Below are 16,789 nucleotides of genomic sequence, written 5' to 3'. Positions count from 1 at the left end.
TAATCCAATTTAAAAATGGGGTACAGAGCTAAACAGAGAATTCTCTGTAGACGAATATAGAATGGTAGAGAAACACTTAAAGAAACACTCAATATTCTTACATATCAGGGAAATGCAAATCAAAACAACCCTGAGATTTCACCTTAAGCCCATCAGAATGGCTAAGATCAAAAACTCAAGTGACAACACATGCTGGAGAGGTTGTGGAGAAAGGGGAACTCTCCTCCATTGCCGGTGGGAATGTAAACTTGTACAACCACTTTGGAAATCAATCTGGCAGGTTTAAATTTTTTAAATGCACATCTAAACATTAAGACATCTATATACATGCTCTACCTTTGTTTTAGCATATTTAGTTTAGTCTCATAATCTTGACATTTCTTTTTTAACATTTTATTACTTTTTTTAATTTATTACAATTTATTCACTTTGTATCCCAGTTGTAGCCTACTCCCTTATCCCCTCCCAGTTCCACCCACCCTTCCTCTTCTCCTCTCATGCAACTTCCCCAGTCTATTGATAGGGAAGGTCCTCCTCCCCTTCCATCTGACCCTAGCATATCAGGTCTCATCAAGACTGTCTTCATTATCTTCCTTTGTTGCCTGTTAAGGCTGTCCCCTATTCAGGGGGAAGTGATCAAAAGCCAGCCACTGAGTTCATGTCAGAGACAGCCCCTGTTTCCTTTACTATGATACCCACTTGGAGATTGGGCTGCCATGGGCTACATCTGTGCAGGGGTTCTAAGTTATTGCCATGCATAGCCCTTGGTTGTTGTATCATTCTCAGAAAAGACCACTTGTGCCCAGATCTTTTGGTTCTGTTGCTCTCCTTTTGGAGCTCCAGTCCCCTCCAGGTCTTTCTATCTCCCACTTCTTTCAGAGGATTCACCGCTCTCTGCCCAAAGTTTGGCTATGAGTTTCAGCATCTGCTTTGATACACTGCTGGGTAGAGTCTTTCAGAGACCCTCTGTGGTAGGCTTCTGCCTTGTTTCCTGTTTTCCCCCTCTTCCAATGTCTATTCAATTTGCCTTTCTGAATGAGGACTAAGTATCTTACCCAGGGTGTTCCTTCTTGATTAGCTTCTTTAGGTGTACAGATTTTAGTATGATTACCCTATATTACATGTCTAATATCCACTTGTAAGTGAGTATATACCATGTGTGTCTTTCTTCTTCTTGGATACCTCATTCAGGATGATCCTTTCTTTCCCACCATTTGCCTGGAAATTTCATGATTTCCTTGTTTTCAATTTCTGAGTAGTATTCCATTGTGTAAATGTACCACAATTTTTGTATCCATTCCTCAGTTGAGGGATATCTGGTTGTTTCCAGATTCTGGCTATTACGAATAAAGCTGCTACAAACACAGTTAAGCAAATGTTTTGTTTTAAACTTGAGCATCTTTTGGATATATGCTTAAGAGTGGTATAGGGCTTGCATGTGAGCTAATAAAATACTTGTATGAGATGTTTCAAAATTCTTTTCCTTTTAATTTTTTTTTACTTATTACAGTTTATTCACTTTGTATCCCAGCTGTAGCCCACCTCTCCCTTCCTCCCTCCCAGTTCTGCCCTCCTTCCCTCTTCTTCCATGCCCCTTCCCCAGTCAATTGATAGGGGAGGTTCTTCCCCACTTCCATCAATCTCATCATAGCTTATCAGGTCTCATCAGTACTGTCTGTATTGTCTTCCTCTAAGGGCTGGTAAGGCTGCCCGGCCCCATCAGTGGGAGGTGATCAAAGAGGCAGCTACTGAGTTCATGTCAGAGACAAGTCCCTGTTTCCCTTACTAGGAACCCACTTGGAGACTGAGTTGCCATGGGCTACATCTGTGCAGGGGTTCTAGGCTATCTTAATGAATGGTCTTAGGTCAAATTTTTTTCTTTTCTTTTTTTTAATTTTTTATTTAACTTTTATTAATTACACTTTATTCATTTTGTATCCCCCCATAAGCCCCACCCTCCTCCCATCACGGTCCCACCCTCCCCCCACTTTCTGCATGTATGCCCCTCCCCAAGTCCACTGATAGGGGAGGTACTCCTCTCCTTCTTTCTGATCTTAGTCTATCAGTTCTCATCAGAAGTGGCTGCATTGTCAGGGTTCTAGTTTATCTCCATGAATAGTCCTTGCTTGGAGTATGAGTCTCTGGGAAGTTCCCTGTGTTCAAATTTTCTTGTTCTGTTGCTCTCCTTGTGGAGTTCTTGTCCTCTCCAGCTCTTGCTATTTCCCACTTCTTACATAAAATTCCATTCACTCTGCCTGTCAGTTGGCCATCAGGCTCAGCATCTGCTTTCACAGTCTGCATGGCAGAAGCTTTCAAAGGCTCTCTGTGGCAGGTTCCCAGGTTGTTTCCTGTTTTCTTCTTCTGGCTTTCAGAGGCCCACTGTAGCAGGTTCCTAGGTTGTTTCCTGTTTTCTTTTTCTTCTGATGTTCATCCTCTTTGCCTTTCAGGATGGGGATTGAACATTTTAGTTAGGGTCCTCTCTTTTGCTTAGTTTGTTTAGATGTACAGATTTTAGTGTGTTTATTCTATGTTGTATGTTTATATGAGTGAGTATATACCATGTGTGTCTTTTTGCTTCTGGGACAACTCACTCAGGATGATCCTTTCCAGGTCCCACCATTTACCTGCAAATTTCATGATTTCCTTATTTTTCATTGCAGAGCAATACTCCATTGTGTAGATGTACCACAATTTCTGCATCCACTCTTCAGTTGAGGGGCATCTGGGTTGTTTCCAGCTTCTGGCTATTACAAATAAAGCTGCTACAAACATGGTTGAGCAAATGTCCTTTTTGTGTACTTGATCCTCTTTTGGATATATGCCTCGGAGTAGTATGGCTGGATCTTGGGGAAGCACTATTCCTAGTTGTCTGAGAAAGCGCCAGATTGATTTCCAGAGTGGTTGTACAAGTTTACATTCCCACCAGCAGTGGAGAAGGGTTCCCCTTTCTCCACAACCTCTCCAGCATGTGTTCTCACTTGAGTTTTTCATCTTGGCCATTCTGATGGGTGTAAGGTGAAATCTCAGGGTTGTTTTCATTGCATTTCCCTAATGGCTAATGAGGTTGAACATTTCTTTAAGTGCTTCTCTGTCATTCGATATAGAAATTAGAGAAACAACACCCTTCACAATAGCTATAAATGACATAAGGTACCTTGGGGTAACCCTAACCAAGCAAGTCAAAGATTTGTATGAAAAAAATTTCAAGACTCTGAAGAAAGAATTAGAAGAAGATATTAGGAGATGGAAAGATCTCCCATGCTCATGGTTTGGCAGGATTAACATAGTAAAAATGGTCATCTTACCAAAAGCAATCTACAGATTTAATGCAATTCCCATAAAATTGCCAACACAATTCTCTACTTAGCATGGAGTAACAAGAAACCCAGAATTGCTAAAACAATCCTCTACAATAAAAGATCTTCTGGAGGTTTCTCCATCCCTGATCTCAAGCTGAACTATAGAGCAACAGTTATAAAAACTGCATGGTACTGGCATAGAAACAGAATGGTGGATCAATGGAACCGAACAGAAGACCCAGAAATAAACCGACACACTTATGGACACCTGATTTTTGACAAAGATGCCAAAACCATACAATGGAAAAAAGACAGCATCTTCAACAAATGGTGCTGGTCCAACTGGATGTCTACATGTAGAAAATTGCAAATAGATCCATGCTTATCATTCCTGCACAAAACTGAAGTCCAAGTAGATCAAAGACCTCAACATAAAACCAGACACATTAAATGGGCTAGAAAAAAAAGTGGGGAATACCCTAGAACTCATTGGTACAGGAGAAAACTTCCTGAACAGAGCACCAACTGCACAGGCTCTAAGAGCAACAATCAAAAAATGGGACCTCATGATATTGAAAAGCTTCTGTAAAGCAAAGGACACCGCCATCAAAACAAAGCGACTGCCTACAGATTGGGAAAGAATCATCACCAACCCTTTATCTGACAGAGGACTCATATCCAGTATATATAAAGAACTAAAGAAGCTGAAAAGCAGCAAACCAAGTAATCCACTTAAAAAAAAAATGGGGAACAGAGCTAAACAGAGAATTCTCTGTAGAGGAAATTTTTTTTTCTTATGCTCGCACTTAGGGCTATGAAATTTCCACTTATCATTGCTTTCATTGCACCCCATACATTTGGGTATTTTGTGCCTTCATTTTCTTTGACTTCTAGGAAGTCTTTAATTTCTCTCTTTATTTCTTCCCTGACTGAGCTGTCATTGAGTAGAGAGTTGTTCAGTTTTCATGTTTGTGTATGTTCTTTGCTTTTTATGTTATTGTTGAGGTCCAACTTTAGCTCCTGGTGATCAGATAGGATACATGGGATTATTTCCATCTTTTTGTATCTGTTGTGCCTTGTTTTGTGACCAAATATATAGTCTATTTTGGAGAAGGTTCCATGAGGTGCTGAGTAGAAGATAAATTCTTTTGTGTTTCCGTGAAAAGTTCTGTAGATGCCTGTCAGGTCAAATTCATTCTTGACATCTGTTAGTGTCATTGTTTCTTTGTTTAATTTTGGTTTTGTTGACCTGTCCTTTTTTGAGAGTATGGTGTTGAAGTCTCTTAATATTATTGTGTGGGGATCTATTTGTGGTTTAAGTTTTATCAAATGTTTCTTTTACAAATGTGGGTGCCATTGTATTTGGGACATAGATGTTCAGGATTGTGATGTCTTCCTGGTGGAATTTTCCCTTGATGAGTATGAAGTGTCCTTCCCCATCTCTTTTGATTAATTTTGGTTGAAAGTCTATTTTATCAGATCTTAGAATGGCTACTCCTGCTTGCTTCTTGGGTCCATTTGCTTGGAAAGCCGTCTTCCAGCCCTTTACCCTCAGGTAATGTCTATCTTTGTGCCTTAGGTGTGTTTCTTGTAAGCAACAGATTGCTGGGTCTTGTTTAACCATCCATTCTGTTAGTCTGTGTCTGTTTATTGGAGAATTGAGTCCAGTGATATTGAGAGAGATTAATGACCATTGGCTGTTAGATCCTTTGATTTTTGATGTTGGTTGTGTTTGTGTGCTTGGCTACTTTTCCTTTTGCTGTAGTGAGGTTGTTTTTTCCCCGTGTTTTCCTGAATGCATTGATCTTTTCTTGGTTGCATTTTTCCTTCTAGTATCTTCTGTAAGGCTGGATTTCTGTGTAGGTATTGTTGAAATTTGTTTTTGTCATTGTTTTCTCCATCTATGATGACTGAGAGTTTTGCTGGGTATAGTAGTCTGGGCTGACATCTGTGTTCTCTTGGGATCTGTGTGATATCTATCCAGGCCCTTCTGGCTATCATAATCTCTGTTAAGAAGTCAGGTGTGATTCTGATGGGTTTGCCATTATATGTTACTTGACCTTTTCCCCTTGCAGCTTTTAGTATTTTTGTTGTTGTTGTTCTGTATACTTAATGTTTTGATTATTATGTGGTGGGAGGATTTTCTTTTCTGGTCTAATCTATTAGGTGTTCTGTAGGCCTCTTGTATGCTTATAGATCTCTCCTTTAAGTTGGGGAAATTTTCTTCTATGATTTTATTTCCTGGGCCTTGGAGACCATCTTCCTGCCAGGGTATCTTCTTTTTTCCTCAATTCCTATTATTCTTAGGTTTTGTCTTTTCATGTTGTCTTGTATCTCTTAGGTGTTCTGTGTCAGGAATTTTTTAGATTTATTATCTTTTTTGATGAATACATTGATTTCTTCCATTGTATCTTCCACACCTGAAATTCCTTCTTCCATCTCTTGTAGTCTGTTGGTTATGCTTACCTCTGTATTTCTCGTTTTCTTCCTTAAGTTCTTTCTCTCCATGATTTCCTCCATTTTTTTTCTTTAATTTTTCTTAATCTATCTTCAGATCTTGAGCCATTTCGTTATTTCCTTCACCTGTATTTTCCTGCTTTTCCTTCAATTCCTTCACCTATTTGCTTGAACATTTTATTTCCTCTCTAAAGGCCACAAACTGTGTGGCTGCAACTTCCAGTATTTCTTTACAGATAGTCAAAATATTTTTTACTTTATCTTCTTCTGTTTCTTTGTGGATGGCTATAATCTGTTTGACTTTATCGTCCCCTATTTCTTTACTCATTTTATTATTTTTTCCTCCATTCACCTCTTCATAAACATAGATATAAGGTCATCTTTCTTGCATATCACTTATGTTAAGGTGTCCAGGGCTACTTGTCTCTGGATAACTGGGTTTCAAAGAATGCTATATTGCTTTGATTTTTGTTGGTTGTGCTTTTGCGCTTGCCAACTACCTATCTGGCTGTCTCAGGTGATGGCTGTTAGTTTCTGGTACGTGTTGTAATCCTGAGGGGGGGGGAGAATCCTCTTGGCAGGAAGATGGTTGTTCCTGAAGAAGGCCTCATCAGCTTTTGGGGTATGGTCACCAAATGGCCGGTGTTTCTCAGGGAATTTCTACAGTTCACTTTAGTTGTGTGGACCTGTAGGGTAACTGCAGTCATTGGTAGTCAGGGGAGCTCTCCTCTCACCAGGAGAAGTCCTGAAGACAACTGCCATCCCACTGGGCTTCTTGCCCTCAAGTTAGTGAGCTGCTCCTGCTGCTCTTATACTGTATTTGCTAGGTGCATCTCCCTTGGAAAATCAGGTTGCCCCATGGCTTGGTCAGTTTAGCTAGGGAGTTTGCACGTTGGAGCAGTGTTTTGGAGCTAATCCTTTCGGTCCCAGGTGTCTTTGGACTGAGGTTGGAGCTCTGTGCCCCAGTACCCAAGTGGTAATCAGTGGCAGGTGAGCACAGTACTCAGAAATATGGCAGGAGCCTAGAGCCAGGAGCCTGAGGGAACCAGGAAACTTTTCAGAGAATTAATTAGTCTTGTGTCCTGAGGTCTGACCTGATGTTTCCCTCATCGTGGGGTTTCCTACTAATAGGGAGACCCAGTCCATGATGTTTTGGGGTCCACAGTTTGGTCTGGGATGATGAGAAGAGCAAGCTGGTGCAGGCAAGTGGCTCTGAGCTGGGCACTGATTGCCTGCAGGAACTCAGGAACTTTTCCCCGGGAGCTTTTCACAGGCAATTGGGAGTGTGGGGGGGGAGCATTTGGCTGGGTGCCCTGAGGTCAGCCCTGATGTTTCCTTCACCTTACCATGGGATTGTTTCCCAACAAGAAACCCATTCTCTGGTGTTTGGGGCCCACAGTTTTTTTCTGGGACAGCGAGTGGGGTGTGCAGACCAAGCACATGCTGAGACCTGGGAACTCTTCTGGGGTTTAGCTGGGTGATCTGAGAATGGACCCAATTGCTTCTCGCTCCTTGGGGTTTTGTCTCAGTGTTTTAAGGCCCAGCGTTTAGCCTGTTGGTCTCTGTGCAGTCACTGCTGCCCTGTTTGTCAGACAAAGTGTCCTTTCAGCACTGCCATCTTGGATTCCCCCTTTATTTATAAATATAAATATTTATCAATATAAATAAAGCATTTCTTTTTTTATAATTTTTAATTTTTATATTAATCACAGGTTATTTACTTTGTATCCCAGCCATAGCCTCTTCCTTCATTCCCTCCCAATCCTACCCTCCCTCCCTCATCAACTCCCTGCCCCTTTCCAAGTCTACTGATAGGGGAGGACCTCCTCCCCTTCCATCTGACCCTAGCTTATCAAGTTTCTTCAGGACTGGCAGCAATGCCCTCCTCTGTGGCCTAGCAAGGCTGCTCCTCCCTCAGGGGGTGAGGAGGTCAAAGAGCCAACCATTTAGCTCAAAAGCATTTCTTCTAATAGCTTAAATGTCTCTGTGATTTTTTTGTCTGGCCCCGATGAATACTATATTCTGTGACAATGGGTCTTATTTTTTTTCCTAGTGTGTAGTTTACCATTTCAACCAGATACTAGATATCATGTGTAGGAGACCAGGAGAACCTGAGATTAACATGTTAATGCACCCCACAGTATGTCCTCTTCTCTGTAATCAATAGTAGGAAGAGAGTTGGATAGACTATTCAAAGTAGGTTAGGATATAGTTTTTGTCTTGAACCTTGGTGTTCACATTTCTTTGCAAGCTAAAGCCCATCTGTCTTAGTTTTTGGGTCTGAGCTGCTCAAGTAGGAGATCCAGTGTCTTGGCCCTTCGCTCAGCATTTACCATGTGCTTCTCTGTATGTCTTTCTCCAGGTACATGTTGTTCACTCTGCCAGTAACTCAGCCTAGGGACTCTGGTCCGGATAGTCTGGCTTGTTTCTCTTTTCCCTCGGTTCTAGCCACGTCCTGGGTGTCTGAGCTTAAGAGTGGGCTTTCTTAATATGTTTTTCCTTTACACTATTCATATGCTGCCTTCCTCTACCAGCAAACTAGATGCCTACAGCCTGTTCTGTGGCACCCTGGACTTGAAGGCTCATGCCTCCCCTAGAGCTATGGGTATCTTCTCTCACATCATTGCAGGCAAGAAAGTGCATTTCAAAACTCTGACCATGGCCCCTGACTTGTACGGGAAGTGATGTGTAGGACCATTTTCTACATCACACAAAAATGATTTTGGGGAGTATATTTGTGGCCTGCATTCCAGCAGCATCCATATCTTGGTGCCATTGGAGCAGTTTCACAAACCCTCCCATGCTGTGCTTCTTGGGGTCATTGAATGGAGGTCTGTGTGAAAAATCTAGAAAATGGGTACCTAACTGTGACAGTGTGTGTAAGAATATCCCCCAAAAGTTAATATATTTAAATGATTAAGGAGGGGCACTATTTGAAAGGATTAGGAGGTATAGACTTGTTGGCTGAAGTGTGCCGCTCAGGATGGGCTTCAGAAGCTCAAGCCAGGCCCATTGACTCTCACTTCCTACTGCCTGTGGGTCCAGATACAGAACTCTCTGCTAACATGTCTGCCTGTGTGTCACCATGCTTCCTGTCATACTGATAATGGACTAAATCTCTTAAACTGTAAGCCAGCCCAAATTAAATGTTTTTCTTTTATAAGAGTTGTCATGGCATGGTGTCTCTTCTTGATAATAGAACAGTGACTAAGATATTAATGCTTCTTAATATCCTTGAAACATGGTGTTTCAAGGATGCTGAGTGCTTGTGCTGACCCACATTTACACACATTGGTGGGCACTTCCATTGTTCCTGCTTTGCCAGCTTTTCTACATTTTCCTGCCAAAGGCCAATAGCATGCTATCTCATTTCTTCTTGAGGGTCCATGTTATCCCCTGAGATTTAGCCCTCTTGATCAAAATGAAGTTGTGCATTTCAGAAAGTTATGGTTTTATGGATTATTTTCTTATTGTTAGGGAGGGAACAGAATTCTTCTGTGGCTGAGTGGTTTTCCCTCATAAACTGATTTTGGATGAATTAGTTTCAGCAAATAAGCCTGTTTTCTCCTTATCCTTCACTTCAAATTCTTCACTGTTTACCCACTAGCAGTGTACATGAACGGGTGCTGTGATCTCCACATTGCCTCTTACCAATTAGAGCAAAGTGGAACTCCCCACTGTGGCTTGCATGCACAGCTTCTCCACCTTTCCAGCTACTACCTTTGCTATACTGTACTCATACCAGATTCCTTTCATCCTTCAAACATGCTCCCGTTGTTTCCACCCAGAACTTTTGCACATGTTTTCAAGGTGGATAGAATGTTAAAAATGTTTGTATTCAATTGCCATCTTCTCAGGAAGAGAACTTACCCCCTCAACATTTCTAGTTTTCTCCAGACCAATCCCTGGTACTATCCTTTTGTTTTCTCTGTTCTCTGCCCTTCTCTCCATCTCCATCTCTCCTCCTTTTTTCTTTATTCTTTTATAGCAGAGACTTGCTATGTAACCCAACTGCCTCAAACTGGTAGTCTACCTGCCTCAGCCTCCTAGTAGTGTGATCACAGATGTGTGCCATCACACCCAGCTTTGCCTTTATACCGTAAAAAAACTACACTTACATTGACTTTATTTACTTTGATTTTTGTCTCCTCCACAAAAATGTGGTTCACTTACAACAGAATATTTGCTTATTTCTGTTTTTCTAGCATATAGTAAGAGCTCAATAAAATAGGTAAAAGAAATCATGTGTAAAAGACCATAATGTTTTCTCTGATAGTCATATTAGAACATTTTCATAAAATACTCTGCTTCCCAGACCATTTTCTCCTTGTTCTGCCATGTTTTTGTTCTTATTTATCTTTTAATCAGGAAAGTCTGGCTTATATCCAGAATCTAAGCACATTCCAATAACAGAAGAGTGGACATCCTAGGTTTTGTGTTCTGCTTATTCTATCTTTCTCCACTTTCAGAGCTACAGCTGCCCTGCTAGGGGTTACACCCTACCAGTCTAATTCCCCAGGCTGCATTTTGTACAGTTTCCTTCTGCTGAGCTCTTTGCCTCACTCCTCAGGCCCAAGCCTCTGGTAGTCACTTGGAGGTATGCTAATGTATGCTTCACAGAGAACAACACATCTCACATTTCAGACCACCAGACTCCTCATTCTCCTTCCTGTTGTGGTGTTATGGCTGTGATTGCTGTGATTGCCTTTTACTGTTTAAGGGAAGGTAATGGAAATGCTGCTTGAGGGGAGGAACCCTTCAGAGCTCCACCTGACCCAGGAAGTACTCCAATTTTACTCTCTTGGCTGTGGGTGGTGTTTATGTTTTAGGGTTTAGGGTGAAGGGATGATATCCGCCTTTTGTCAGGTGCTAAATTTCATGAGTTTCCAGTTCACTACTGCTCTGGGTAGTCTATTTCTGCTTTATTTGCTTAAATCAGATCCTACTTCATTATACTTAATGCTCATTTGTGCCTAACCCTGATTTGAGCAGGTTCTCAGCAGTCCTATGATTTGTATATTTTTCTGGGTGGTCCTCTTTTAGGGTATAGTGTAGAGTTTTAGAGACTGGTCCAATGCCATTTTGAATGAAATTTTCACTGCTGTTTCCTACATGTATGTAGATGCTTTTACAATGCTTTTACAATGAGAATATTTCATATTTACTTTTAAAATACTACTAAATTAGAGGTAATTTTGTTGTTACCCTATTAAAACTAAAACAAATACTAAATTGATAATTGTCAGCTTGTTACCCCCAACATGTTATGATTTGAAAAAAGTTTTAAAATTCTCACAATCAATCTAAATGATATGCTTATTCTTCTATAGTACTGTGTCAAAGGTTGGATCATATGATTTATAATTTAGCTCTTTACTACTCTAAGCTATCTTTTCTGTTGTACCTGTTAATGTAAGTGGTAATTGCTATCTGGAGTGTGGAAGTTTGTAAGAGCGTCAGATAGAAGGGGAGGAGGACCTCCCCATCAGTGAACTTGGAGAGGGGCATGGGAGGAGATGAGAAAGGGAAGGTGGGATTGGGAGGGAATGAAGGAGGGGGCTACAGCTAGTACACAAAGTGAATAAACTGTAATTAATATAAAAAATAAAAATTTAATTAAAAAAGACACAAAGAAATATAGTTATGAAATGACTGCAATGATTGTGGAAGAAGTCAGAAATATAAAATTATGGCTTCCTTGGTATAGTTACTCCTGAATAAACTAAGAAAGAAGTTAATTAAAGCACATTTTGACATTTTACTCCACTACAGTCTTACAAGGATGATAGTCCTGATCTGTGAGTATGTAATAGGTCTCATGCTGACTTTTCTAGGATGACACCACTTTTTAAGTCATCAGACTCTGTTATGGCAACATGCTCTTTTTCACTTTTTGTTTTGTTTTTAATTTCCTCTTAGAAACAATCCATTTGGGTTCATTACATGGCTATTTATTAGTCTGGGGCATTATCCTTGTTTGTGACTACAATGAAGTCATACTAGGCTGGGTCGCTTGTAAGTCATCAGGAGATGTTTCAGCTGCTCAGTGAATAGGCAGTGCAAAGGTCACAGTTATATTTTAGGCCACAACTCCCCTCCCCAAAGTAATGTGTTGTAGGTGGTGGTTAATATTTACTATTGATATATCTTCTGGTAAAGCTTGCTGTTAATCCTAAACAGCTGTATAACCAATCACCACACAGAGACTAGGTTTATTTAATTAACCTAGAACGCAATGTTGGGCAATAATTATGCCCTCTTAAACCTCCTAGCCCTCATAGTTTCCTAATATTTAGATTTTACCCATTATACTTGCTTTTTGTGAAATCTTAGGTCTGGTTCATTCTCCCCATCATTCCAAAGATTTGTTCTCCAGCCCTGCTCTCCTAGCTCTGCCCCTGCCCTTTTGCCTCCCACTCTTTTCCTGTCCTCTGGCTCCTCCTTTCTTTCCTGTCCTCTGGCTCCTCCCCTCTCCCCTCTACTCCTTCTTCTCTATTGCTCAACATTGTGGCTGGTTGTTTTATTTTGGATGTTTACACAAAGTTGAGACAGGTGATGCTTAGAATAAGTATCACAATGCAATATCCAGATTGAAACCAGAGAGTGGGGGAGAGAAATCAGCATTTGAATGAAAAAGGGCAAAGTGTATACATTCCAAAAGAATTATCAACAGTAATGGTTAATTTCCATGTTACCCATAAAGAGTGTAGGTTCAGCTTTGGTTTTCTGACAGCTTGCCATGCATCAATTTCTGAAAATGATATTGAGTTTAATATTCTCAGGGAGAGTTCACACATGCTAAATGTATTAGTTGAGCATACCCATTTAACCAGCGCCCACATCAGAAGAAGCATGACAACTCCACAAAAGCTAACCTCATACATCCTTCCATTTTCTCATAGCCCTGGACAAGGGAAACCACCTTCCTGTTTTATTTGGTTTTATGCTTTATATAAATGGAATGTATACAGTGCATTATTTTGTGTCTTTATATACTGGAGTATACACAGTATATTATTTTCTGTCTGGCTTCTTTTATTCTTCATGATATTTATCATGCATTTTATTTGTTTGTTCTTACTGTTGTATAGTGTTCCACTCATAAATACAACTTGTTCATTCTGCTTTTAACAGACATTTGGATATTTTTCATTTTCAAAGGAGGAAAGAGCTATTAATATTGTGTAATGAAAACTGTCTTGGTTAAAGTATACACATGCATGCATATACTTCTGCATACACCATACATAGTAAGATTTCTGAGTCATAGTCTGTGTATATCCACAGTCCTTAGGTAAGATGTTTTCCAGAGTAATTGTATACCACTCTTAACACCAACAGTGTTTGAGACTTCTAGGTGTCCTGCTTTCTGATCACTATTTGATATTTTCTATATTTTTCATTTTAACCATCTGGTGGCTATAGATTTAATGTGGTTTAGTTTATATATCTTTGATGACAATGATCCTGAGTGCTTTTTTCTATGGTTAGTGTAATTTGTATATCTTTTGCATGTATGTGAGTTATCTGAGTTATCTGTGCAAGTCTTTTGCCCATCTTTCTATCAACCAACTGCTATTGTTTCCTGAGAACCCTTTTATACAACATTTGTATATAAGTCCTTTACTGTGTGTATAGATGGATTTTTCTCCCTGTAAAATGCTTTTTCACTTTTTAAAAGGGTCCTTGGATGATAAGACACTCTTGAATTTTGCAGAGTCTAAGTTGCTACTTTTTCTTTATGATTTATGATTTGTTTGAATCTATTAGTAAACTGTTACCCACTCTAAGTTGACGAAGCTGTTTTTCCTGCAGTCTTTATCTAGTCCTATAATCTCTCTGATCCATATTTTCATATTATGTGATGCACAGGGACCAGGTATTTTTATATCAAAACTTTATTGACATAGCACTTTTTTACTTGGTTTTCAGCTTGTTGGAGATGTATACATATGCTTTAATTCAATAACATGTAAGTGTGCAACTTGGCAGTATATTACTCCTCTAGCATTCATGAGACCTTGGATTCCATCCCTACTAATGAATGAGAAGGTTTATCTTAGTTTTAGTAGAATCACTTTCATGTTTTCTGAAAGAAAAATACTAATGTTACTTTAAATACTATTTAAGTTTACAGTGATTTAAACCTTATAATATGTTCTCCACATTTCTCTATATTTGCCCTAATGCAAATATAAATTTCTCTTAAATGGTTTTTTAATTAGATCTAGGCTTTAAGTCTTATGACTCAACACGAAAGTAATTTATAATGTAAAGAACACACCACTTAAAAAATAAATTATTGTTTTTACTTACGTTTGAAATAAATTTGATATTTTTATTAAGTGTCTTCTACAATCAATAACCAGTTGAGAATATGGTTGATATTTTGAGGTCCTTTTTGTGTTTTTTTACTTTAAACTATAAAATTATTAAAACACAGTCAGCAATACACCAATTTCCTTAGTAGTCAAGATTATATTATTAATAGGCACAAGGGGAGGACTTTCATCACTCAGAGAATGAACATGGAATTATACCAATGCTGCTGTACAACGTTTTCCATTAGAAACAATGTGTCTTCTAAGACACAAGTATAAGACTTTTGATCTTCATCTTTGAAATAGCTGAATGTTTCTTTTTTGATGCCATGTTTTCTTCTTTTTATTATTTATTCTAGGTTGTGCTGATCAGTGGACATCTGGATAGCTGGGATGTTGGGCAAGGTGCCCTGGATGATGGTGGTGGAGCCTTCATATCATGGGAAGCACTCTCACTTGTTAAAGATCTTGGTAAATATTTAGAAAGTATTTAACCAATGTATGAGGGCCTCAGTAATGACTTGTTAATTCTATATAGAATGGATTTATTTTTGTGCTGTGTTCAACAGTCCTCCTGTGGTTGATAATTTCTTAGTTTATTTCCAGAATGAAATTTTTCTTTTCTTTAAAGGATAAGAGTTAACTTATCCCTTAAAGAATTTTTTTCAAGTATATTCAGATATCTAAAGTAAATACTATTGTAATCTACTGGGGAAAATGAACAAACAAACAAAACCAGAATAAATGTAACCATATCAGTTGGAGATGGTGTCAGACCAGGAATTACAAATGCAGAGAAAAATCAACTGCCCCCCATTTTCTTACCCTCTCCTCTTAAGATAGCATCACACTGTGAGTATAGTGGGAAGAACCAATCATCTTTACATGGAAATCAGAGAGTGCTTCAGTATGAAGCCATAATATGAATCCAGGTTGAGAAACTGAACCTGAGAGTAGCAGGCATTGAAAGACATGACTAATAGCAGAAGCAGCTTCTTTTGATGAACATTTTTGCAAATAAAACATATACCTTTTCTTTTGATGTGCTGGTCAAAAGGGTGGATATATAGTACAGTATTTCTAACAGAAATAGCAGAATAGTCTGAATAGTTTGCCTTCTGAACTAGACAGTAGTGGTTTTAAAGTGCTTCATCTTCAAATAGTTCTGGAAAGTAACCTGCAGAATAAATTCTATTTCAGATGGCATAGAGGTCAAACATTAATTGCTTATTTAAGTATATATGTCTCTAAATTCATGATTTCCTGACATTTTATAGGCTCTTCTAAACTTCTACCTAGATTAATTAAAAGTTACTCATTTGGGATACAGCTCAATTGGTAGAACATCTACCTAGTATCCATGAAGCAATTGATTCAATCCCCAATAACTCTTAAAAATGTGTATGGTTCCCTGCACTCTGCCCAAGGTTTGTTTATGAGTCTCCACATCTACTTTGATATACTGCTAGGTAGAGTCTTTCTTTCAGAGGCCCTCTGTGGTAGGCTTCCGTCCTGTTACTTGTTTCCTCCTACTTCCCATGTCCAACCCATTTGGCTTTCTAGGTAAGGACTGATCATCTTACTCCGAGTCCTCTTTCTTCATCTTCTTTATGTGCACATATTTTAGTATGTTTATCCTAGCATTTGGTCTATCTAAGTGAGTATATACCATGTGTGTCTTTCTGTTCCTGAAATACCTCTCTCAGGATGATCTTTTCTAGATCCCACCATTTGCCTACAAATTTCATGATTTCCTTGTTTGTATTTGCTGAGTAGTATTCCACTGTGTAAAAGTACAATTTCTGTATCCATTCTTCTGTTAATGGACATGTGGGTTGTTTCCAGTTTCTGGATATTACAAATAAAGCTGCTACAAACATGGTTGAGCAAATGTTCTTGATGTGTACTTGAGCTTCATTTGGATATATGCCTAGGAATGGTATAGCTGGATCTTGAGGAAGCAGTATTCCTAATTGTTTGAGAAAGAGCCAGGTTGATTTCCAAAGTGGTTGTACCAGTTTACATTCCCACCAGCAATGGAGGAGGGTTCCCAATTCTCCACAACCTCTCCAGTAGGTGTTGTTACTTGAGTTTTTAACCTTTGCCATTCTGATGGCTGTAAGATGAAATCTCAGGGTTGTTTTGATTTGCCTCTCTTTAATGGCTAAGGACATTATAAAAGGAGGAGTTAATATGACTAGGAGAGAATAGGAGCTCCACAAGGACAAAGTATATCAGGGCATGGGGGTCCTCTATGAGACTGTTTCTGCAACCAAGGTCCATGTATGGATATAACCTAGAAACCCTGCTCTGATGTAGCCCATGGTAGCTCAGTAACCAAGTGGGTTTCCCTAGTAAGGGGAACAAGAACTATTTCTGACATGAACTCAACGACTGGCTCCTTCCCCCCCCCCCCAGAGGGAGGAACAGTGTTGTTAGGCCACAGAGGAGGACATAGCAACCAGTCTGGAAGATACCTGATAAGCTAGGATCAGATGGAAGGGGAGGAAGATCTCCCCGAGCAGTGGACTTGGAAAGAGCAGGGAGGGGATGAGGGAAGGAGAGTGGGATTGGGAGGGAATGAGGGAGGGGGGCTACGGCTGGGATACAAAGTAAATAACCTGTGATTAATATAAAAAAATAAAAATTAATAATAAAATAAATACTATTAGATAAGAAAGTAAAAAATAATGGGTATGGTGAGAAAGTGCC

The 16,789-nt window shown here is 39.4% G+C and overlaps 1 protein-coding gene across 6 annotated transcripts in view; it reads left to right on the top strand.

The window, feature by feature from the left end:
* Cpq (carboxypeptidase Q) overlaps positions 1-16,789 on the top strand; it is a 568,473-nt gene that overhangs the window by 353,641 nt on the left and 198,043 nt on the right. For all 6 annotated transcript variants that reach the window (XM_060393012.1, XM_060393022.1, XM_060393030.1 and 3 more), the window contains one exon: positions 14,437-14,548. In XM_060393012.1, the coding sequence (XP_060248995.1) occupies positions 14,437-14,548 (112 nt within the window). The remainder of the gene's footprint in view (positions 1-14,436; positions 14,549-16,789) is intronic.

The sequence above is a fragment of the Meriones unguiculatus genome, chromosome 1, assembly GCF_030254825.1.
Source record: "Meriones unguiculatus strain TT.TT164.6M chromosome 1, Bangor_MerUng_6.1, whole genome shotgun sequence".
Lineage (NCBI taxonomy): Eukaryota > Metazoa > Chordata > Mammalia > Rodentia > Muridae > Meriones > Meriones unguiculatus.
This window is presented reverse-complemented; position numbering and strand designations above follow the sequence as displayed.